The sequence below is a fragment of the Asterias rubens genome, chromosome 20 (assembly GCF_902459465.1).
Source record: "Asterias rubens chromosome 20, eAstRub1.3, whole genome shotgun sequence".
NCBI lineage: Eukaryota > Metazoa > Echinodermata > Asteroidea > Forcipulatida > Asteriidae > Asterias > Asterias rubens.
Genome location: NC_047081.1, coordinates 5,404,881 through 5,430,103, shown reverse-complemented (window position 1 = coordinate 5,430,103; position 25,223 = coordinate 5,404,881). Strand labels below are relative to the sequence as shown.

General features: G+C 37.3%; 2 protein-coding genes across 3 annotated transcripts in view; both read left to right on the top strand.

Annotated features, from left to right (window-relative positions):
* The first annotated feature begins 3,541 nt into the window (after positions 1-3,541).
* The window catches only part of LOC117304126 (transcription factor A, mitochondrial-like), a 70,485-nt gene continuing 48,803 nt past the window's right edge, over positions 3,542-25,223 (top strand). For both annotated transcript variants that reach the window (XM_033788626.1, XM_033788627.1), the window contains exons 1-2: positions 3,542-3,691; positions 10,444-10,562. In XM_033788626.1, the coding sequence (XP_033644517.1) occupies positions 3,582-3,691; positions 10,444-10,562 (229 nt within the window). In that variant the 5' untranslated portion in view covers positions 3,542-3,581. The remainder of the gene's footprint in view (positions 3,692-10,443; positions 10,563-25,223) is intronic.
* On the top strand, positions 22,327-24,241 carry LOC117304127. Its single transcript, XM_033788628.1, has 4 exons — positions 22,327-22,925; positions 23,085-23,340; positions 23,452-23,694; positions 23,849-24,241. The coding sequence occupies exons 1-3, from the start codon at positions 22,614-22,616 to the stop codon at positions 23,466-23,468; spliced, it is 585 nt and encodes a 194-aa protein (XP_033644519.1). The 5' UTR covers positions 22,327-22,613; the 3' UTR covers positions 23,469-23,694; positions 23,849-24,241.

Sequence of the window (25,223 nt, the reverse complement as noted above, 5' to 3'; positions counted from 1 at the left end):
GAGGTTCCCATGGTAGCATTCCGCCGCCCTAAGAACCTTGGTGACATACTAGTCAGGGCCAAACTTCCCCCAGGTACAGTCCAAACACAACCCCAGACAGATATACTGGGCTGTCAAAAATGTACCCTTTCCAAATGCAAAACGTGTTTGCACATTAAGCCCTCACTTAAGGTGAAGAGTCATACCACTGGCTCTTCATACAACATCAAGACCGACTATGAATGCAGCACGTCTAATGTAGTCTATGTCATATCATGTAAGAGATGTGGGCTACAATATGTGGGAGAGACTAAGACCAAACTTAGTCTTCGCTTTGCGAATCATGTCTCTTCCATAAAGACTAAGAAACCGTACCCAGTCTCTATCCACTTCAACAGCCCCAATCATAGTGTCATTGATGTTGAACTTCTGGTGATTGAAGCTTGCAATGGTGATGACACACACCTCAAGAGTAGAGAATCACACTGGATCCACCAACTCAAGACAGTCAAACCCTTTGGACTCAATATAAACACTGGTGTTAAATAACTTCTCATTACCCTCCACTTCACTTCTGCCTAAGAACTTATATGTTGTATATATTTTGTACATAAAGTATAAATTAATCTAGTTTAAAGTTGTTTTTATAAATTCATCACTGTAACTATCTGATGTAAGTAACCCCCCCCCCCCTTTTTTCCACAGGTCCCTCATACCTTTTTTTTTTTAATAATCATACCTTTGATCTTGCTATTCTTATTAATTGACCATTGTTAGTTGCATCATGATGCAACTTGCTCTCTAATCCTACCCTTTACCACTTTTATGGTCCAGTAACCCATCCTTTCATTCTAAACATCCTTTGTCCTCGCCACTTCACTCCTATTGGTTCATAGCCACCAATATTGTCTCTGAAATAGAAACTTTGATTGGCTGTTATTTTCCCGCTTCTTTCTGGATCCTTTCGTTAATCCCTTTCCCCCTCTCTGTTTCTATAAATGGATATGTATTTGTTTGTACTTATTTTATGCCTCTGAAGAAGGTCCAGATTGGATCGAAAGCTAAGGCCATCTACCCTATTCATTATATAAGAGCAAACCCATATATAAAGGAGCAAACCCGTATGCATAGGAGCAAAACCATTAAGAGCAAACCAATATATTTAAGAGCAAAATAATAAATACAGTGTATATAATGATCAAAACAAATATATAGAAGACCACCGAAAATATATAAAGGATCAACGGCAAATATATATAAAGGACCACAAACCTCAAATATAAATGTCAAACACAAATATATTTAACAGCGCCCTCTATATTGGACGTAGTTTCATATAATTATATAAGACATGTGCACCCATATATATAAGACATACTAGCTAGAAATGGTCAGCCGATCCGATCTGATCATTGTGCATGCTGCACGTACACCGACAGCGATTCCTCTCTTCAATACTATCTCCATGATACTATAGTATAAAATTAAATTAGGATAACAGTAAAATTGTTCACAATCAAAAACTATCATAATCAACTATCCAACCTTTTTACACCGTGTGTTCGAAATATTTAAAGTTTTGGTTTTACGCTGTGAGGTAATCTTCAAATTTTCTGAAGCAGCACTTTAAAAGGAAGAAGACGAGAGATAGTCCGCCATTTACTTTGCTAATGTATGGACGACATTGGAGCGACGTCATATGTTTTCATTACTTTCATTGGTTCTTATTATTATTCTTATTCTTTATTGGGCCATTAAACAATTACAAATACAAGCAGACAGTATGTGAATAGATAATAATAAGTACATGTACAAAAGTAAAGCAAGAAAAACAGTAAGGGCACAGGAAATTATAAAAACAACCCTGATGTGATGGCCAGGATCAACAGGTATTTTATTGAATATTCAGAAGCTAGTATGCCGTGCAAAATAAATCAAAAATCTCATTCAATTATATTAAACAAATTAATTACAATTAAAGTCACGCCGTCGCGACGTGTCGGTCCCCCTCTCCCTTTCCCATTCCCAGTGAAACGTGCGCAATGATTACCAAGTGCCAGACAAAGGATGAGTTTACGGCTCGGTGATTTACGTTCCCGATTTTAACCTTTGACAGCTGTTGACGTCCTTTGTATGAGACTTTATGTCTTATATATATGGGTTAGTCTGGTTCCCAGACCCAAAAATCTCCAACTAGGCTCTGTCGAATTTAGGGTCCGGTATCACCCAAAATCACGTGACCAAAAAGGAGGAATTCCTCGAGTCTTTCGAAGTTATCCGAAATGTTCCGAACGTGTTGTCGTCAACATTCGGACAGTATCGTTGATGTTCGGTACGGACTCGTAATGTCAGTCCTGTCGGCCGTAGATCCAGGAGTTTTTATGCCAGTTATTGCCAATGCAGGCGTTGTGCCCAAATAAAGCGTTTGCAAAGCGATGCGATGCGACAAGTTCATTTGAACTTCAACATATATAAACCTGGGAAATCGCTCCGGGATCTGGTAAGTTTTTGTCCTTTTTCTTCAAAACTATTTTCAAAGGTGTTTTGACTTGAGTGTTCATTAGACATTGATTGAGGATTAAGTTTCATGATTTTTAAAAGTGGTAAAAACTGGGGCAAAATCTGGTGACTAGCTGTCGAAATTGTACGTGTTGAACCAGATTGTCATTAATTGACGATCAATATAATCTCGTAACCCTCCGGCCTGGCGGCCGTTGGGAGGAGGGTTATATCGCAACTAGTAGTACGTGCAGACATGGTTTCCCTGGAGATGACCCCCGACCCTGACAAGTTGCGTCATGCTCTATTTTTAACCGTTGGTGATACCTGACCTAAGATTTTTAACAAGATACGTCAAGGAATCTTTGGTCAGGGATCTTGGGTGCACATGTCTTATATATATGAAACTACGGCCAATATAGAGGGCGCTGTTAAATATATTTGTGTTTATCTTTTATATTTGAGTTTTTGATCCTTTATATTTATTTTTTTGCATCGATTATATATTTGCCGTTGATCTTTATATATATTGTTTGCTCCTATATATATATGGTTTTGCTCTTATATATATGGGTTTGCTCTTATATATATGGTTTTGCTCTTATATATATGGGTTTGCTCTTATATATATGGTTTTGCTCCTATATATATGGGTTTGCTCATTTTATAGTCATAAACGGCCCCTCATATTATGGGGCATTTTATGCTGTGATGGCTATTGTCAATAAACCTTTTATATATCTATCTATCTATATTTTTATTTCATTCTATATATATTTTATTTCGTTCTATATATTTTTATTACATTCTATATATATTTTATTTCGTTCTATATATTTATTTCGTTCTATATATTTCATATTTCGTTCTATATATTTCATATTTCGTTCTATATATTTTTATTTCGTTCTATATATATTGGTTTCATTCTATATATTGGTTCCATTCTATATATATTGGATTCGTAATAAAGTCATAAACGGCGCCCCATAATATTCGTAAAAACGTTGACGACATTACGTGGTAAAGAGCGCCCTCTCTTGGTGATTGGCAGAAAGTTTCCCTCTAACACGAGGAACGTCTTGAACCAAAGCAAGAATAAAATGGCAGCGCCCATCTCCTTCAACATGATCAACTTGGTTAAATCATCACGGGCACTGAACAGTTTGTTATGTAAAACCAATAGAGTGCTCACCACATGTTTTACAACAAGGTAAACCTTGGATAACTTTCCGTATGGCGCCACCACTTATTCACACATTTTTTACAAAAAGGGATATCTCATTGAGGTAAATTAGATACTATATTATTTCATATCGAATGAAAAAGTGGTGGCGCCATACGGAAAGTTATCCCAAATCACTAGTGCATTATTATGCCAACATTCAAATGAGTCAAAGAAACATCATCCAACCTCGAAAGTTCAAAATAAAATTACTATCTGCTAGATTGAGTTTCATTCTGCTTTAGTCACAAGATGGATCACGTGAGGTGGTTACTATTTGGGATTCTATTAGGGTTTTCAGCTCTCCACTGCGAAGTGAAGACACGCATGCACACAGACCACCTCATCTAGCATAAAATATCATGTTTTCAACTCGTTGAAAAAGAAATAAAACATTATTCAATTGCGACATTTTTTATACGAACGGAAAGCTTGAACTCTCAGCTTTGCGATCATGTACACAAACGTATAGAAATGCCGATACCATAGCCCTGAGAAATTCATGAATGAACGGCCGTTGCTCCGCCCAGCTTTACCGAACACACGCCGAAGCTACACGAGACGCACTTTTCGTGCCGGGTTTTTCCACAAAATCCAGCGCTCGGCCAACTTCGACCCGATCCGCGAAAATTGACGTCACTGTCGGGTTAGACGGGTTTCCCAACCTTGCCCCTGATGCCTCATTGACACATGAGCGTTTACTCGATGTCGACAAGTAGTACAGAAGCCGAGATACGATTGTGTGAAGGAAAATCGACAAAAAATTCCCAGATTCTGTCCGATTTCGACACCAATTTCATCGTTTTGATTTTTCAAGTGAGTATATTTCAATTCTATGATATATTAGGCAGAACATATCCCAAGGATTAATTGATTGCGTGCAGTATAACGCCCGGAGAGTGATTTTTGTGGCCCATGTTTTGTCATGAAATGTAAAAATTTTTCATGTGTACGCGGATGCTTCATCGATCACGATACCTACGTGTTTCAATGGGCACAGTTTATTGCCGGTGAAAACGGCGTTTTCTATATTTAATGAATAAATAATCCTTCAAATTCAAAGTAGTATTTTATTATTTATTGAATTGTTACCTAAAAGTGGTGTTTTTAATAATTTTTTAATGACAATTTATAAAAACTATTTAGTAACGCTGCCCCATCCCCACCATGAAATAAATGGTACCGCCCAACCATGTGTATACCTAAGCGGTCACATGGGTCTAGCTGGGTTATTCCATGTATCCATATAGGAGTGTGTTTATTTAAAAGTGGGGAGGTAGTGTTATTGAAAACATTTATGCAGGCTGTCCAATTTAAAAGTATTTTGAATTTTCTTTTCATAATTATTGAGCTTTTGATTAATATTAATTGAACAGCAACTAGTTTTGTTTTTAGCTGTTACAAAATTACAAAACTTGATAAAATAGGGAGGCGTTTTTGTACCAGTAGGCCTATCGTTCTAATTTTTATTTATAAGTTAAATTATTTAATTATTTCTTTGAACAATTTTTCAGATCATCTTGACAATATGGCAGATGACGATGGAGATGACGTGTGTCTCCTTGGTCCATTTTCCAAAGAATGTGGATTGACTATGCTAGACCTAACCAACCCGGCTGCGTGGAAGATCTTAACCATCAAGATTGGTCTAGTGGATTGGAGAGTGGATTGTGAAACAATTAACTCTGGTTCGTCTATTCATGGTTTCCATGGCAACTGGGGAGGAAAACATCACACTACAAGAGTTAATTGTTTGTATTTATTGAATGCATGCTACATACAGCCTTTTCAAAAAAGTTTGGTGATGATACCTTAGAAATGTAAGAATTGTTCACAAATACGTGATTTTCTTTTAAAATTGGGTCGTTGACCTTCATACAGTTTCCATGGCAACTGAGGAGGAAAACTTTACACTACAAGAGTTAATAGTTTGTATTTATTGAATGCATGCTACATACAGCCTCTTCTGAAAGTTTGGTGATGATACCTTTAAAAATGTAAGACTTATTCACAAATGCGTGATTTTCTTTAGAAATTGGGTCGTTGACCTTCAAACGGTTTCCATGGCAACTGGGGATGAAAATCTCGCTCAACAACAGTTTTTTAAACTTATTTATTTGATCCCCATTAATATCACCATATTCTGAAAATTTGGTTTGGAAATCTTAATAAATGTGGAAATGGTGTTGAAAACAGTGTTTTTTATTGTCTTATTTAGGTCTAATTAGGTATCATAGGCCCAGTAGATAATATGCTGTGAATACGTCCTCATCCTCAAGACAATATTACGGATTCGGGGTGGACACTGCTGGAAGACCGTAAAGAAATGTAAACAGTGGCTAGGGGAAACTAACTTGAACATTTATAAAGAATAAATTTAAAAAGAATAAATTTATAAAATAATTGTTGGTAATTGCACAGTATGAATGTCATTCTTACATTTGGAACCATTCAGAATGCACCATCCACATCAGTCAAGAACCTTGGTGCATATTTTGATTGAATTGTCTATGACTGATCAAATAGACCTGCTTTCGATTTCGCCAAACTCTTTCCAACTTGTGTTAATCTTACGACTTGAGTTGAGTCCCAGCCTTGCACCGTAACATGCAAACCCTAAGATTAACGTTTCGTGAAATCGGCTCCAGCTTTGCAAGTCTGTTCGATTTCATGAGTCACAGATTAGGAAGTATGTATCTGACGATGCATAACATCATAACATCATGTGATTCACAGCCATGTTCTTTCTCGGTTAGATTGTTGTAATGGGCTGCTTACAGAAATCCTACATGCATATTTTAAAAGAGACTTCACAGTTTGCAGAACTGGGCTGCTCGTGTTATATTTAGGTTAAATCGCCGTCGTGATGCCATGCTCCTTCTAAGATCGCTTCATTGGTTACCAATTAAACAGAGGATTGCAATTAAGATTATTTTATTTGTATGAAACTTTCTTTCTAAATCAGGCACCAGAGTAATTTAATGAGTGTCTTGAGTTGTATCAGTTTTTGCGTACAAATCTTCACTCCAATGCTGATCCATCTCGGCTAACTTTTCCCATGACTCGCAGTAAGGCAGGAGATCAAACTTTCAGTTTTTACAGCAGCTAAGGGGTAGGGGTGGAATGAACTTCCTTCCTCCTAAACGTGGAGTGTTTCCCTTGCACAGTCAGGCTGCCATGTGACCCTGTGGAGAAAAGAAAGAAACACACAATGTTGACCTGAACTTATGTTGATTGTGTAATACTATCCGTAGTATGATAGGCTAATACGTATTGCAAGCAAGTAAGTTAACGTAAATGTCAGAAAATTGTGTTGTTAAAATCACACATGAAGATACCATTTTTCACGTCAGGTACCTCTCTGTGCAGATGTCTTACGTGAGCATGAATTAAGCCCAAAGTGGTGACGTCACCTAACAACACAATGTTTTGACCTTCACGTTCACGTGTTTGCTGGCATAACATGCAGCTAATAAAACCTACCTAATACTTACGGGCTAAAGTGAGGTTCGAGGCAACACCATCACAAATAAAGACTCTCATGTAATTTCAAATCTTATTTAAGTTTTAGTGTTTAAATTTGTTAAACATTTTTTTATTATGTTTTGTTATTGATAAAAAAAAACAGTGAATTTGGTACTTTTTTACATTGCTTGAGACTCTACTCTCTAGATACAAGAGTTGCAACAACAACGCAAAACAAGTAACCTAGTGTAGAACTAGAAGTAGGGGCTCAATTTTAATAACCTGTGTGTGTCGGTGCAACTGCCACTGAAAGTGCTTGTTGTGGAACCATGGAGGAGGTAGAAACTACCTCCATGGTGGAACTATTGAGTTATATGAACAATAACACATGTTTTGTTTAAATTTTACTTAAAAATAAAACTTGTTCTTCTAAGATTAAGAAGCCCCAAACCAAGTTACCGGTAACTCCATGGAGGTAGATTTTCGCAATATTATTTGTCAACGCAAATTTATTAGTAGTTTTAGAAACTTAACAGCAAGCTCACCTGTTTTGATTTCATGATGTCAACACAGTATGCACCAACCATCACCAACTGATTACATCGAATATTCGGCCGGTGCAACCGTGCAAATAATTTGTTTACAAAAGTGTCATTGCCTTTCATCGGTACACGCTGTGTGTGTGTGTTGGCATGCATATAAATGGCGGCTTCTTCTTCTTCCTTGCGACCTGTCGTCGTTGGAGCGGATCTCTTGCATGTTGCATGCCTTGAGAAAACTGGCTTCTTGACAGCTGCTTCTATATCTTGTTCTTCAAGTTTATCAACCACGTCCATGATTGATTACAGACCAAGTTAAGACAAAGTTATTTATTTAATATGCACGTCAAAGTTCACGATTAAAATCCTTACTCAAAAGTACAACCATACACACACACTACGTCGTGTAGGCATATAAATAAACGCTGACAGTTTTGTTGATCGTTCATTCATACATGTGACTTACTGAACCCATCCAATACAGGGTGTATTGTTTAATAGCATACATGTTGAATATTCATAATTTAACGACATCGACCAATCAGATGCGTCTGTACGATTTCGGCTGAAGTGCCCATAGGCTGTGCACAAACTGCTGTCAGCTTGTACAAGTCGTTAATGAGGAGTCGAAATCGGGGAGCGAGAGCGCTATCTCAGCGTGTGGGGCCGATTTAACGACTTGTCCACAAGTCTATTCAGTCACATGATTTGATCATCGTGAATTGTGAATTGAAATAGTGTTTGATGAAGCTTTTTCGGTGGGCAATTTTTTTAATATGGCCTCAACATTATTGACATATTTTTGTACCTTGTAGAAATGCCTAAAATGCCAAACTTTTTGCATTTACAAGTGCAAATATGTAACTAGTGGAGCCTTACGTGTTCCTAAGTTTTGGTCAAGGGAGAGGAGACTCTTTGCTTGGCAAATAAAACCACAATTTTTGTATCAAGGGACTGTTTACATCCCGCACAGAGAGGTAAAAGATTTGCCACGATTTTAGGGACACCTCAAAAATCAGGACCTCCTACGATACACTTGAATTGAAAAATTGTTTTTTTTTGCAACCCAAAGTTTGTTTGATCCCCCAAAAGTATACAGATTCTGTATGTTCACCTCCGGCGACCGCAACAAACTGGTCCAGGGCCCAATTTCATGGCTCTGCTTACTTCTACCTAGAAACTACATGTATAATGCTCCCCTGTGACTGTGAGCAGGGGAACCTTTCTAGAACTTCTAGAAGTAGGCTCTGCTTAACGTAAGAACAGATTCGGCGCTTACGGAAGCAGGGAATTCTGTGCTTACACGGCAAGCATATTTCACGGGTTAACGGCGAATTTGGGCTTCTGCGCGTGCGTACTTCGTACAAGGCTAGCGCAGAAATGTGGTGCTTGCATGTGATCCTAAGCGCTGAATTCGGCTGTAAAAGTGTAAGCAGAGCCATGAAATTGGGCCTGGGTTTGTCCCTATTTCTGGGGGTGGTTAAGTGTCCAAAACGTCACCACAAAATTGTTCACAGATTTTGTTTTCATCACCTGGTTGCATCTCTGATTACAGGGTTTACAGAAGTGAGAAGGTAAGGGTGAAAGACTCCTCTTGAAATATATTATTTCATGAAATGCTTTACTGTTTGAGAAAACATTAAAACAATTATCAATTCTCGATATCTAGAATTACATATTTGTTTAAAACACATATCATGACACGGCGAAATGTGCAGAAACAAGGGTGGGTTTTCCAAACTCCTACATAGAACTATTACGGTTTCGTCCACTATTGTCTCCCAAAACGAGACGATAGCGGACGAAACCGAAATAATTCTATGAGTAGGTTTTCCCGTTATTTTCTCCTGACTACGATGACCGATTGAGCCTAAGGTTTCACAGGTTTGTTATTTTATAAGTTGTGATACACAAAGTGTGTCCTTTCGACAATCCTGTTTACCGAAAGTGTCCATGGCTTTAACATTTTCCAAAGCCCAATGAACCAAAAAATGGCGCCGCACTTTCACCGACATGGAGTCCATCATTCATGGTCGCAATTATTTAGTGCGGCCCTAGCTTAAACGACGCTTTAAAAACTTAATGACTGAACACGGTGCGGACGGCAAATTTCCCGGTTGAAAATAAATCTTTAATTATTTATTGATTTATCAAAAACCCTAGCAACAATAACGGAAAATGGAGGATTTTCAAAACATTAGGAAACCATTTGATTGGAGACATATCATTATAAAAAACAAACAGTGCAAAAAAAAAAATATATATTATCTATTCTAATTAACCACAACTTCACGAGGCATGTAAACCAGGAATTTATTGATTTGAAAAAAAACCTTTTTTTTGGGGGGGGGGGCTTGAGGGTGGGGGGAGAAGTATCGGCGTGTTAGAATTTGGCGTGTGATGGCTAAAGTAGCAGCTTGGCCCACAAGCGAAGTGAAGTTTGGAAATTGTTTTTTGGACGATCTTCCCCCTTAATTTCGGTGACTGCTCTATATTCCGACATCCATAGGGTTCCGACACCCCTATGTTCCGACACCCCTACACTGTATAAACCTCTCCCCATTACTCGTCACCAAGTAAGGTTTTATGCTGATAATTATTTTGAGTATTAGTTACCGACAGTGTCCACTGCCTTTAAAAACAAGAATAAATATTTCAAGATAGATTGAGTTAGTAACATGTTCATGTAGTGTAAAGTGTGTTTGATGATCATGATGCTTGATCTTATCTCTTTAGGATTTCACCAAGATATGTGACTTCAAAAACAGGTATGCCACAGAAGCCAAAGAGACCTATGGGTAAATACATGGTATTCAGTCAAGAGAAGCATCCACAAGTGCGAGCTAAGAACCCAGGTAAGGTAGTGCATTACATTCATTCACCTTTTATTGGTTAGAAAAGGTGTGTGCTTGGTTTAACCTTTTCATACACTGCATGTGTGTAAGCTATAAAGATAATACATCTGTTAAATGTACATGTGGTTTGGAAGATGCAAATTTGAAAATAATAACATTGAATGAATGTAGTTTTACACCTGATGATGAAATGATTATCAAGAACCAGGCCTCGGCGGGTTTAAACCACTAGTTGAAAACCGATTCAACACACTTTGGTTCCCATTCATGTATACCTTTTCGGTCAAAAAATATCAACACTTTTTGGTCAAAAGGCAAATAAAATGCAAAAATTATGACTGTTCAATGATTTCTTTCAACACAACACCCCTCCAGCTATTAAATGGTAAGGCCCCTGGGTAAACAACTCCTTATAAAGGGAATGCTGTTCGCAACGCGCGTATGGCGTGATGTTGCACAACTGTTTCAGCCGTTGCTCTCGACCAATAGGAATGAAGAAACTGTCCTATACGCACAGGTGCAAGCTCGCGTTTCACGCCCATGTTTCAACACTTTTTGCTGGTGTTATATCATCTGTTCAAACAACCCCTCGTGATGCCCTCTCGACCAATCAGAATCAGAATGGATAAACACCTAGGTATTTATGAATGCCTCATCAACCAGCAACTTATGGATCCCTTGAGAATGAGCTGAGCCACTAACCAGTGTTCAATATGGTTATACTGGCACACTACTTGTCGCCTATGACCACTGAGCACCATATTAATATAGACCTGTTGCTAATATTAGCAATTTTGAGGTATGGTGGACACCAACGTGTTAGCTAGCGAGCCGTGCACGCCGTGTTAGCACGGCCAGTTGGGCTGAAAACACGGGCAAAAATTTGATGCACGGCTTGGGTGAAGCCGTGCTGTCTAATAATTTCACTGAAAATTACTGAACTTCTTTTTAGGTGTTCGGCCAACAGCCGAACAACTATTGTTATTGTTCTGTTTTTTTAGGTGTTCGGCTTTTAGCCGAAAACCTATTGTTATTGTTAAGTTTTTTTTTTTCTCCGTCTTCTTCTTCTGCCTGAACGTTCTCCGCCAATTTTGAGAAAAACTGAAACTTGTATGAACTTGAAACTTCTCATGAACATCAACCTCGGTGAGTAGACGGCACCGCAACTTTTTTGGAATGGTGACGTCATTGATGACGTCATTACGTTAAATAAACGTGAAATAAACCTTAAATAATTAGAAAAATCATATCTTCAAAACCAAAAGAGCTACGTTCAAGATTCTTTTTTTACATAAAACCTCTTATAAAGATCTACAAATGCGGTGCACAACGTGACCCCATTTGACCTTTACTTCCGGTCGAAACCGGAAGTTAAAGTAACAAATCATGTTATTTTGGGCTCTAGAGCCTAAGTGAATAAAAATATGAAAAAATGTCCAATGCATAAAATTTTTTTAAACTCAAGAGCATTCTAAAAATATAATGTGTGACGTCATAGCTACGTCACAACGAAAATGGTACACGAGGTCGAAAAAAAAATTATTTTGCTATCTCAAAAAATACAGCATGTACGGACTTGAAACTTACCACGTACTTAGACCAAAGCGTGTATATGACAAAGAACAAAATTTGGAATGATGACGTCATCGATGACGTCATTATATTAAATTGAAGTTTTTTATTAAAATACTCATATCTCCAGAATCAGATATGCTACATACGTGATCTTTACACCATATGAAAGGTCATGAAGTATTAAACAAATCTTACACAGGGTGTGACCCCATTTGACCTTTACTTCCGGTCGAAACCGGAAGTAGTAGTTTGTTTTATAAAAAATCGTATCTGAATAATATTATTTTGTGTATTAATATAATAACTTAATTTTAAGGCCCTTCGACGATTCTACAAATGTTTACAATGTGTGACCTCATTTGACCTTCATTTCCGGTCGAACCCGGAAGTATAAGTTTGTACATACAAAATTGTGTATCTTATTAATGAAACGTGGTACATTAATAATCATTACATCAATTTTGAGCTCTCTGGCAATTCTATATGTTTTGCACAAAGTGTGACCCCATTTGACCTTTAAATCCTGTCAAACCGGAAGCTGAAGTTTAATATGACAAACCTTCATTTCTCCGTCTTCTTCTGCCTGAACGTTCTCCGCCAATTTTGAGAAAAACTGAAACTTGTATGAACTTGAAACTTCTCATGAACATCAACCTCGGTGAGTAGACGGCACCGCAACTTTTTTGGAATGGTGACGTCATTACGTTAAATAAACGTTAAATAAACCTTAAATAATTTGAAAAATCATATCTTCAAAACCAAAAGAGCTACGTTCAAGATTCTTTTTGTACATGAAACCTCTTATAAAGATCTACAAATGCGGTGCACAACGTGACCCCATTTGACCTTTACTTCCGGTCGAAATCGGAAGTTAAAGTAACAACTCATGTTATTTTGGGCTCTAGAGCCTAAGTGAATGAAAATATGAAAAAATGTCCATTCAAAATTGTGTATTTTATTAATGAAACGTTGTACGTTAATAATTATTACATCAATTTTGAGCTCTCTGGCAATTCTATAACACACAGCATAGCTCACTATCTCCCCAGTCAACTAAACTTAAAAAGTGATGGCTCGTTAATTCAGGCCAGAAATCCGAACACCTCGAATTTGTTATCAAACAAATTCTTATGTCTAGTTTGTTTTGTTTTTTTTTCCTTGTGTTCTTCTTTCCCTGCGAACCTTCTCCAGCAATTTTAAACAAAAGTAAAGCTTGTACAAACTTAAAACTTACTATGTACATAGGCAATAGTGAGTAGATGAAACCGCCACTTTTTGGGAATGATGACGTCATTGATGACGTCATGGCAAGGTTTTTAAAGTTGAAAAACGACATTTGCTTTTCGCTGTATCTCAACGAATATGAATGCTATGATGTTCATACTTGGGCATCGGATAGATAAAGACTTGGACAACATTTGAAAAGTTAACGCCAAAATCGTATGACCTTAACTTCCGGTTGTTACCCTGGGTCAAAGTTCGCCTTCGCATTTTTTAATCAAAAAACAACTTTTGAGCTTTAAAGCAAAAGTAAAGCAAAAACAAACTTAAAACTTACTTTATATATAGGCACTAGTGCGTAGATGAAACTGCCACTTTTTTGGATTGATGACGTCATTGATGACGTCATGGCAAGGTTTTTAATGTTGAAAAATTACAATTTGCTTGTTGCTGTATCTCAACGAATATTGAAGCTATGATGTTCATATTTGAGCATCGGATAGATAAAGACTTTGACAACATTTGAAAAGTTAACGCTAAAATGGTACGACCTTAACTTCCGGGTCGTTACCCTGGGTCAAAGTTCGCCTTCGTGTATTTTACATCAAAAAAACAACTTTTGAGCTTTTAAACAAAAGTAAAGCTTGTACAAACTTAAAACTTACTATGTACATAGGCAATAGTGAGTGTAATAAACCGCCACTTTTTGGGAATGACGACGTCATTGATGACGTCATGACAGGGTTTTTAATTTTGAAAAATGACCATGTGCTTGTTGCTGTATCTCAATGAATAGAAAAGCTATGATGTTCATATTTCAGCATCGGGTAGATAAAGACTTGGACAATATTTGAAAAGTTACCGCCAAAATCGTACGACCTTAACTTCCGGGTCGTTACCCTGGGTCAAAGTTCGCCTTTGTGTATTTTACATCAAAAAAACAACTTTTGAGCTTTTAAACAAAAGTAAAGCTTGTACAAACTTAAAACTTATTATGTTCATAGGCAATAGTGAGTGGAAGAAACCGCCATATTTTGGGAATGATGGCGTCATTGATGACGTCATGACAGGGTTTTTAATTTTCAAAAATGACCATTTGCGAGTTGCTGTATCTCAACGAATATAAAAGCTATGATGTTCATATTTCAGCATCGGATAGATAAAGACTTGGACAACATTTGAAAAGTTAACGCCAAAATCGTACGACCTTAACTTCCGGGTCGTTACCCTGGGTCAAAGTTCGCCTTCGTGTATTTTACATCAACAAAACAACTTTTGAGCTTTTAAACAAAAGTAAAGCTTGTACAAACTTAAAACTTACTATGTACATAGGCAATAGTGAGTGGATGAAACCGCCACTTTTTTGGAATGATGACGTCATTGATGAGGTATTGACAAGGTTTTTAATGTTGAAAAATGACCATTTGCTTGTTGCTGTATATCAACGAATATAAAAGCTATGATGTTCATACTTGGGCATCGGATAGATAAAGACTTGGGAAACATTTGAAAAGTTAACACTAAAATTGTACGACCTTAACTTCCGGGTCGTTACCCTGGGTCAAAGTTCGCCTTCGTGTTTTTTTCATAAAAAAAAAACAACTTTTGAGCTTAACTACGGCATAACTCAAGATTGAGATCGATTTGAACCTTGAAACTCAACAGATAGTTGAACCTTCAAAATGACGTTATCGGGTATTAAATAACAATAAAACAACGTTTAAAATTTGTAAAAATCATATGGCGCGAAAGTTTTTCGGGGAATTCCCAACAGCGCTCTCTTTTTGCCAAGCAAAGAGGGCGCTGTTGATAATCAAATCTGTGTACAGCATCAAGTGCAGGGGTGAGCTAGATTTTTAAAGGGCTTTCATGAGTTGCAAACAAAAAAACTGATGCCAATCTCACACAAACATATTGCATTTGTGAAGAAACAAGGCGTTCAAAAGTGTGATACAAGTTTAACTATAAAATAACGACACATTGTATAAAAAACATCTTTATGGTTCAATGTTTTTGAACTACGTCATCACGTAACGTCCAACCGAACACCGTGTTTTTGTAATTAATAAAAAACACTATGTCTAGTATTATTTTGTTGTTGTTTAACAGTTTAAAAACAGCAGTGAGTAAAATTAGATTTGGTTTTACCAAATTTCCTTCTTTTATTGAATCAAAATTTCAACGACGCAACCATAAAACAATCACTCGAAAACGCTGACCACATTGCGACCACACAAAACACAACGCACAAACCACACATTACACAACGCGCATGCAAATTACACACGCAAGCGAGACACTCAGACTTCGTTTTAACAGTCAGTCGTCGTCATCGACCGTCATCAGCAGGCAGCATGAACTCTATGCACGCGTGCTATGATAGAGGCGAATTCACACGCGGTTTTCGTTCAGATTATTTTAGGTACCAATCTCATCTCCATGATCCTACAAACCATCGCGCTCTGGATTTTTCTACTATGACGTCAGTATTGGTAACTGAGTGACACGCGGCGCAGTGTACCCTTTACCGCATAAATTCTGCAGTTGCTTTGTAGATTGGTTGCGCAGTTTTTCCCAACTCGACGTCGGCAAACATGACGATCTTTTGTCCTTCTAGAAATTCAAGGGCACATCGTTTGTTCGTTGTAGAGTTTGTTTGAAACATCGAGATTTTTTTGGATTTCAATGTTTGCATCTCTTGGGTGTTAATGCAGTTGACAAAACGATGTTTATTTTCCGCTCGAAAGGTTCAAAAACTTGTTCATGTTTCTTTATAAATCTCAAGTCGGTTTTGCTGTGGACCTCCAAAATTTATTTTTCAATGCATGCATGGTACGTTTTTTTGCCCAGTGGTTCGTAACTCGTTTGTTCTTTATTCTCCGCAGACTGTTTACAAATTGCCTTTCACCCAGTTTCAACAATTAAACAACCTATAATACATTAAGGTTATGAAACCTAAACAAATACTAAGGACAATATTAATTACCATGATCAGTCAGTTTAAATTAAGCAAACATTTATGATACATGTAAATCACTCTTGACATTTTGACTGGTTGCAAATACTTGTGGGAATCATTATTTTACATTAATTAATTGATTTTTTTAAAATAAACACAAAAACTATTATCAGCTTCCTGACCTTAGGCCTATAGTTCTGAAATCGAATGGACAAAGTGGAAAGAAACTTAACATAAGTAAATGATAACTCTTCAATACCTCTTCATTTTTTTTAAGTCTTTAAGCAAAAATTTGTATCAAGAGTAACACATGGCCAAAAATATTTTGTTGACAGCAAACTTGTACTGCATTATTTGTATCGCTTTTGAATCATTTCAGGCTAAATGGGTCCAGGCTCCATGGTCCAAGTAACTGCTTTAAACTGGCCTAATATTGACCCAGAAACATTTTATAGAGTTTAATCATGAATAGTGGACGTCGATCACATTTACAATATCTGTGCTTTAAAGCCTCTCATTGTCGAGTTGAAAACAAAACAAAAATTAAATCAAAATAGTTTACTTGTAACAGAAACAGGTACCAGAAATGCATCAGAAACCACCAGAGAGCACCTACAGCAGCCAGAGCTTCCAGGGCCCTTAAGAGGGGGGGGGGGGGGGGGGTGAGACAGACTTGGCGCTGCGTGCTCGTGTTGTGTGTGCTTGGCACACGATGATTCTATTTTTTGGAAGTGATTTTAGGTTGCACTCCCACTTTTTCAGTTTGCACTCCCACTTTCCAAATTCCTGGCTAAGACACTGGTGGACACAGATGACACTATTCCATGCGGGTTTGGCTAAACTCTTAACACCCAAACCAAACAATGCTAATTGACATGTACGTAAGGCTGTCAATATACAGGAGTTACCCATAAATTTAACGCTCGCAGCGTTTCTGGCCAACTTCACAACTTTTTCTCAAACTTTCTTTCAAAGGCGCTTTGCGTACAAGATGAAGTACTCAAAATTAGAGAAACAATATTTTTGTCCAATGACAAGGCGCTGGACAAGACGCAATTTGTTAACTATAGGCTTGCACTAAGATTCATCGTACTATGAGTTGTCAGTATCACCATAATGATTTGTAATGGACATCACACTTTACTAACCAACTACAATTGATTTGCACTTAGGATAAATCCTAGCTCTTGTGACATTGACCTCAGGTTCAGGAATTTTTATTTTATTTGAACCTATCCTGTTTTTACTGGTAGCAAAGATTAATATGGGTTTATCTTTTTTAATGAAATGTTCCAATTTTTGAAAGCTACAAGACAATACAACCACAATGTTGTTTTGACATGTGATTAAAGGGTCTATGTAACTTTTATAGGACAAAAAACACAATGTCCACAGATTTACACTAAACTTACACAGTTTGAAGATAATGATAGTAGAAAGCTTCCCTGAAAATATTATGAGCTGAGGTGCTGTAGTTTTTGGGAAATTAGTGAAACAATGTCATGAAAATAATTTTTGTCTCATGAGACGAAAATTATTTTAATCATTTACAAACGTATTTTCATGACATTGTTTTACTCATTTCTCAAAAACTACAGCACCTCAGTAAGTAATGTTTGAAGGCCAGCTTTCCACTATCATTATCTTCAAACCCTATAAGCTTAATGTAAATCTATGGACATTTTGAAAAAGTACCCAAATCCTTTAAGGAGATACATGTATTATTGTTTCATTTTGGAGCTTTTTACCGGAAGTAAAGGTCAAGGTAGGGTCATATTTTGAATTAAAATGTTGGGAGTGTTGAAAGCGAGTAAATATTTAAACTTTTTATTACTCAATTCGAAGAGTAAATTTAATCAGCCTTGAATTATTATTTTGTTGCTATCCCATGTCATACAAATTCAGTGCAAAATAAACATCCACAGACAAACAGAAAGATTTAAAAATAAAAATAAAAATCCACAAATGAATGATTAAAAATGAATGGCCCTCCCCCACCCCTTCAACAACAAAAAATTCCTGTTTACTCAGCTCTTACATGTTGCCATCTTTTTGGGGAAAAATGAAAAGTTGTAGGCCTAAAGTAAAATCATGTCGCAGAGAATGAGATTGTTTATACTTTTATAGTAATCTTTTGTCAATACTATAGTTATAGAAAGATAACTGAAAAACAAAACATTTGTGACCGACATTTTTCAATTGTTTTGTCAATCATATTTTTTGGGGCTGTTTCACAGACGCTATTTTTCAATTGTTTTGTCAATCATATTTCTTGGGGCTGTTTCACAGACGCTATTCGGAGCCATTGTCGTTTGTATGCAACATAAATGTAAATTATTAGTTCAACATTGAAAGACAAAATTAAAATAGTATTTTTTCTATCGTGGGATGCAGACATTCCTACACGCAACCGCATGCTACCACGCTGAGAAGTACATGTAGCACATTTGATTACTTCCCTATAATCAATGCACAAAACACAATCTATTTTGTCATATCGTTTTTATTAGCTGTTCCGATCCAGTTGGAACAGCTATTGTTTTTGTCGAGATTTTTATTATTAGCTGTTCCGACCTACCGTCGGAACAGGTATTGTTTTCGTCGTGATTTTTATTATTTTTATTATTATTATTATTAGCTGTTCCGAGCCAGTCGGAACAGCTATTGTTTTCGTCGAGATTTTTATTATTTTTATTATTATTATTTCATTTTATCACAGCATGCAAAAGAAAGATCTCATTTTCCTTTGTGCCGGTAACTCCTCGAGCCGGGCTACGTCCCGTAGCCTTAGATCTCAAGGGTCTTTCTCAGGATCCTCGCTGTTCCCAAAAGCGCTGCATTCTGTAATAGATCTACCCTCACATTTGTCCCTATTTCATCTAGATGTTTCCCCAGTGCTTTTTATTATTATTATTATTATTATTATTATTATTATTATTATTATTATTATTATTATTATTATTATTATTATTATTATTATTCTTTGTTTCTTCAAAAACCCCATAGCATTTGATAGTAATCTTCATTTGAATATAAGTGGATGCAGTCGCTTCCATGTTATTGTTAAATATTCTCTTTGGTAAATGCCATACAGTATGTACCTATCATGAGTTGTGACTTCTTGAGAGGAGTCTACGCGTTTGAATATAACTGGATGCAGTCACTTCCATGTTATTGTTAAACATTCTCTATGGTAAATGCAATTCAGTATGTACCTATCATGAGTTGTGACTTCTTGAGAGGAGTCCACTCAAGTCTCCTTTTCTTGTTTTTCTACTTACGTTCTGGACCACAGCGAAATCTCTCTTTATTCGTTTCCTAACCGAGTTCTGGACCAATATACTTTGCACACGAATGTGTAGGGTTTTCGTTTAACGAACGTGCGTATATAAAAAGGGGTTTTTGGCGACGACGACATACCATGGTGTCCACAGAATTACACTAAACTTAAACAGTTTGAAGATAATGATAGTTGAAAGCTTCTCTTAAAATATTACTTGCAGTGGTGTTGTACTTTTTGAGAAACGAGTGAAAAAATGTCAAATTTAGACTCTGAGGTGGCGTCGTCCGGGACAAACGTGCGTAATTTAGATATGGGTTTTTGACGACGACGACGTTCATATTTATAAACACTTTGAATGTCAAAATTATGTAAGTCTAGCGGCTTTCTTTATGGCAAATTGAAATAATGACAAAAATTTTATTGTCATCCGGGACCGATATATTAGGTTATGTCTTACAATAAAGTGGGTTGGATCACAAAGCGCGAGTGTGAGTATAAGGTACGAGATAGCTGCGGAAGAAATATAGTCGGTTGCCTTTCCACCAGCGTGTTAGCTAGCGAGCCGTGCTGGCCGTGTTAGCACGGCCAGTTGGGCTGAAATCACGGGCAAAATTTTGATGCACGGCTTGGTGATGTTGGTTCAAGCAGTGCTGTATAAATTTCAATAGTTCAATGAAACTGACCTTTTTTGTTAAGTTTTAAAATCGCAGACGTTAATAAGCTGAGACTTCAGTTTTTATCTGTTGTCCTTTTCGAATCAAAATTTGATTGAATAATTGCACGTTGACACAGACGTGACGGACATTGTGCTGGTGATGAGTGTCAAACCAAACGAACTCGTTTATATTGCGCTATGCGATGTGCAGCAAGCTTGGTCTGGTAATAGGTTTTGGTAAAAACAATTGGTGCTCAAATGCACACATTTAACACAAGGACCCAGACTGCGACCATAAACTTCCTCCAGTCGCTTCCGACCAATATTTGCTTCCGAAGTTCGGAGTTCCTAATTGACCTGTCAAAATAAGTACATCGATCATGTCGTCCTCCAGTCAAAAGCCTTCCTCAGTGACTAAGATAACGGACTTCTTCTCAAAGGTAAGACAAACTTTGCACGTTAATTTTATAAAAAAAGGAAATTCGAGATTTATACAAGTTTAACAAGTTTAATTATGTAGGCCTACATCAGGATTTGGGTTCATGATTAAATAATAACAAAATTGTAGGCCCCCCCCCCCCCCCCCCCCCGGGCTCAGGGCTATTGTTAGGGTTGGCCATTGTGTGAGAAACCTCTCGGGTGTAGTGAGGCGCGTCAGTAGGTTGGGGGTTGTTAGAGGAGGAGGGTGGTAGGATAGTATGCCAAACGCTGCTGATGAAATAGCCGATATCTTGTGGCACAGTGTCGTGTCTGTATATTTCGATAGCTTCCCTTATGCGCCTTGTATACCTTGTATACAAAGATATTGATTGTCGAAAAAAATTGTTTTTTGGTATATTTTTTTCATGTTTAATAAACACATTAATACAATACAGAAGATCCGGTTTAAACAGTATTGTTTTCTTATAAATATAATAATCAAACTTACATTCATTAGTTGTGTAATGGTTAGTTACAGATTGAGTAGCTTATTTGCCTTGCATACTCAGGTAAAAAGTGTTAAATATTTAGCCATCTACTTTCAACTTAATTTCAGAAGCGGGCGAGTGGGGCAACCTTAGAGGATTCTTCGGGTTCAGAATCCGATTATGAGCCAGACTCTGACTTTTTGCCAGAAGATGCTAATATTGATGATGCTGATGACGATAAAGAAGAGCAAGACCAGGGTGGTCCTCCTACTCTACAGAGCAACTCGGTCTCTTCAGCCAAAAGGAAGCAGCCTGACGTGGATAGTGATGATGCTCCCCCACAACGATCTGCTGTTCGTATAAAGAAGACGAAAAGAACAGTCAAATTCGTGATGGGATGGCTGACCAAGAAGGCTTATAAAGATTGGCTTGTGTTTGATGTGGGAACCAATCGAATGTTTTGCAGTTTCTGCAAGAAGCACGACAAAGAAGGCGTGTGGGCTACCTGTGGCACAGACAACTTCAGGTATTTTTATGTAAACAATTATATGAAGAAAAAAACAATATTGCTCTATGTCATCCTTCATAAGGCGGTTTACTGAAGTACTTCACAAAAGTTTATGTTTTTATCCTCAATTTCTTAAACATTGCTGTATTTTCATATAGATTGAAAACGCTTCAGTCTCATGTGAATTCATCTGCCCACATCAAAGGAGCTGCTGCAGAAGATCCAAAACAACGGACCCTAATCAATTTGAAGAATGCTCTTCAGGAGCACGAAAAAGAAGCATACATTGCAGCACTTAAAACAGTATACTGGATCGCAATTGAAGAAATTTCAAATAGGAAGTACCCCAGCCTTCTTGAGCTGCAGAGACAACAGGGAGTTCAAGCAATAACAAGTTTGAGGCGTGGTGGGAACTCTACAAAAGAATCTCCCCAAGTATTCAATGAACTGCTAGCAGCCATAGACAAGGTAAACAATAAATACTAAATTCCACTAAAAAAAATTTTTTGAAAACTTTTCAAAACAATGGCACTTACTCACCTCACCTTATTTCCTAAAATATTTTAGGTCCTTGTGGATGACACAATTTCAAGTTTAAAGAAGAGTCATTACATCGGCGTCGGCATTGACGAGTCTACCGATCGCTCCTCTGAGAAACATGTTGTGTTCATCGTGCGCTACGGCTCTGTTGAAGGAATCAAAACAACGTATCTCAAGGCAGAGGCCATCCCTGATGGCAAAGCACAAACAGTGTGCAACACCTTGCAAGCTGTTTTTAATGGATATGGTATACCAACAAATAAGGTAAAACAGACAATCTAAATCTGGCAAAATGTTTGATAATATTGTAGCCCTTATACTACCTACTAATGTGCTGATTTTATCTTTATCTGTTATTTACTTACTTCAGATTCAAGGATTAGGTGTTGATGCGCCAATGTGATGTTGAGCAAGCAGAATGGTGTAGCTGGGCTACTACAACGTAGTAACCCCTTCTGTGTTGTGGTACATTGTGTGTGCCATAGGTTGAACTTAGCTATGAGCCACGCAACCAAGGAGGTACAAGGTGCCAACCAGATACAGACACTTCTCTCAACTATCTATCAGCATATCAATAACTCCCCGAATCGCCTTGACAAATTCAAAAACCTCGCATCCATCTTGAAAGCAACTAATGAAGTGGGTGATCAAGCTGAAGATGATGCTGACAATGAGGTTGGCCTCCCGTCATACCCCTTTTTGAAGTTTAAGAAGGTACTTTGACCTACTGTTACATTAATAATGTAAAGTGCGATGCTTATTATGTAAAAAAGGGAAACGAACCTTCTTGGTGCATATTCTTTGTCTAACATTTCTGCAGTGAGTTGGACCATAGCTGCTATTTAAGCACATTTTTGCCCTTTTTCGCTTCAGTTGTTTGAGATCCGATGGCTGTGCATGGGAGAGACTGTAAGGGCAGTCATTCAGAACCACCACCCTTTGGTATTGCTGCTTGAGGAGGAGGCTGCTGAGCCTGAAAGCAACCCGGTTTCAATTGGTCTCTTAACACAGTTGACCAACTACAGAATGGTTGCTTTACTTCACTTCATCGGTGACGTTCCAACAACAAGACATTCTGAACAAGACATTCCAACAGCGCAACATATCCTACCACAGCATCAAGCACCAGGTAATAGCAAAACTTGTTATCTCAATAACAATGAGAATTACTTTTGGGCAGGTTTTTTTTAAGTACAAGGTGAATTTACTAGTAATTTATTTTCTTGGGTTTTTATTCCAGATCCAAGCTGTTGTTGACAGCTTGGAAGAGTTTCGTCACACAGACGGACGATTTCTCAGGCCTTTCCTTGAACAGACCGAGAACAGTGACTTCTACTTTGTGCAGCTGAAAACCAGAGCTATGGGACGTCAACAACGGGACAAGAGAGAGCAGTTCAATGAAGATAGACATATTATCATCACAGAGATAATCAAACATATCCGAGGACGGTTTCCTCAACTGGACATGCTAGATGCTATGAAGGTGAGTGATCGATCATTACACTTACAGTTTTTTTTATAGTTTTTTTAATAATAAAAACTAGTTATTTATAAAACAAACACACAAATGATGCACAACATGGTACATGTAAGCCCATTGTAAGATTGTAATGTAGAACTATAACTTATTTTTGTAGATATTTGAGCCAGCAGCCTATCCGGAAGGACCATTGAATTATTGGGGGCTTGATGAACTGGAAGTTCTACTGACTCATTATGGCCAGCGCAAGGCATCAACAACCAGGATGGTAGACCCTTTGGTTGATGCTGATGGAGCAAGAGGCGAGTTTCTGATGTTCAAGCGTCTGGTTGATCAGAACAAGCATGCAACCAACCCTGATGCTAATCAGTTCAACCATCCTGATGAGTTATACAAGGTCATATTCTGTGGGGCCAATCAGCAGAACCGAAGAATATTCAGAGGTAACTCTTTATGTAACTCTTTTGTTGCTTAATTTTACATGCCATAGTTTTTTCTTTAATGCAATTGCTTTAATGCTTTGGTTTGTATTACACTTCCTTCCTCAGAGATGCACTAGTTGATGCTGCTGTCACTAACCATAATGCCATCCAATGCGGAAGCTGAGAGGGCATTTAGTGTACAAAATAGGATCAAGACCAAATTGAGGACAAGGCTTTCAATCTCTCGACTGGACCAACTTATTCGTATCTCCTACTGCAAGAAGACAATGCCAGCATTCCCATTCGCCCGTGCATTGGATATTTACATGCAACAACCCCACAGATGGTACTAGTGGCCATTTGCAACACTTATTCACTGAGTTTTTTCTCATTAATTTATTTTAAGATTAATGTAACTGTAAAACTTTCAGTCAGCTTTTATTTTCACAGTGATAATAAGAAACTTCACTGTAGATAAATGGTTTCAACTCTAGGGCATCTAATATCTAATTGTAAAGAGATCACTAAACAAAAACAAATGATATGAGTTGTCTGATAATGTACATATACCCTTACCACAAAGCTAACCACTGAACCAAAAGGGTGGCCATTGTCTATAAACCAAGCTTTAGTGCTCATCATTATTTCAAAATAATTCACCTTGTCCTTCCATTTCAAAGATATACTTCACCCTGCAAGGCTTGCCTTAAACATGTTGAAAACATTTTATAGTGGTTAATATTATATTTATTTATTTTTATGTTGAAAACATTTTATATAGTAATATTTATGTTTTTTATATTGTATTTGTTATACAAAGTGATCCAAATCCAACTAAAAAGTGATTGACTGAGGATTGGCTTAATGTACATCAGTGTTGATCGTGTTGATGTACATTTAACTGTGTATAAAGTCTTTGTTGAAGAACAACTAACAATAAAACAGACTTTGTTGTAACCTGTTGAAATGATTCATGTGTCATTGTTTGCTTCTCCCTTGTAAGTTTTAACAATGTTCGTTATTGCAATCACAGAGCAAAAATAGTGGTCGTCTTTTATCTTTGCAATCTATTTTTGCTGTAAAGCGTCTCTTTTTTCATTTCAAAAAAGA

What these genes read in the sequence shown, in the direction of transcription:
- LOC117304127 (XM_033788628.1), top strand. Translation starts at nt 22,614, where the DNA reads ATGTTGAGCAAGCAGAATGGTGTAGCTGGGCTACTACAACGTAGTAAC. An exon ending in CCTTTTTGAAGTTTAAGAAG is followed by an intron (nt 22,926 to 23,084) that starts GTACTTTGACCT and finishes TTTTCGCTTCAG; the next exon opens with TTGTTTGAGATCCGATGGCT.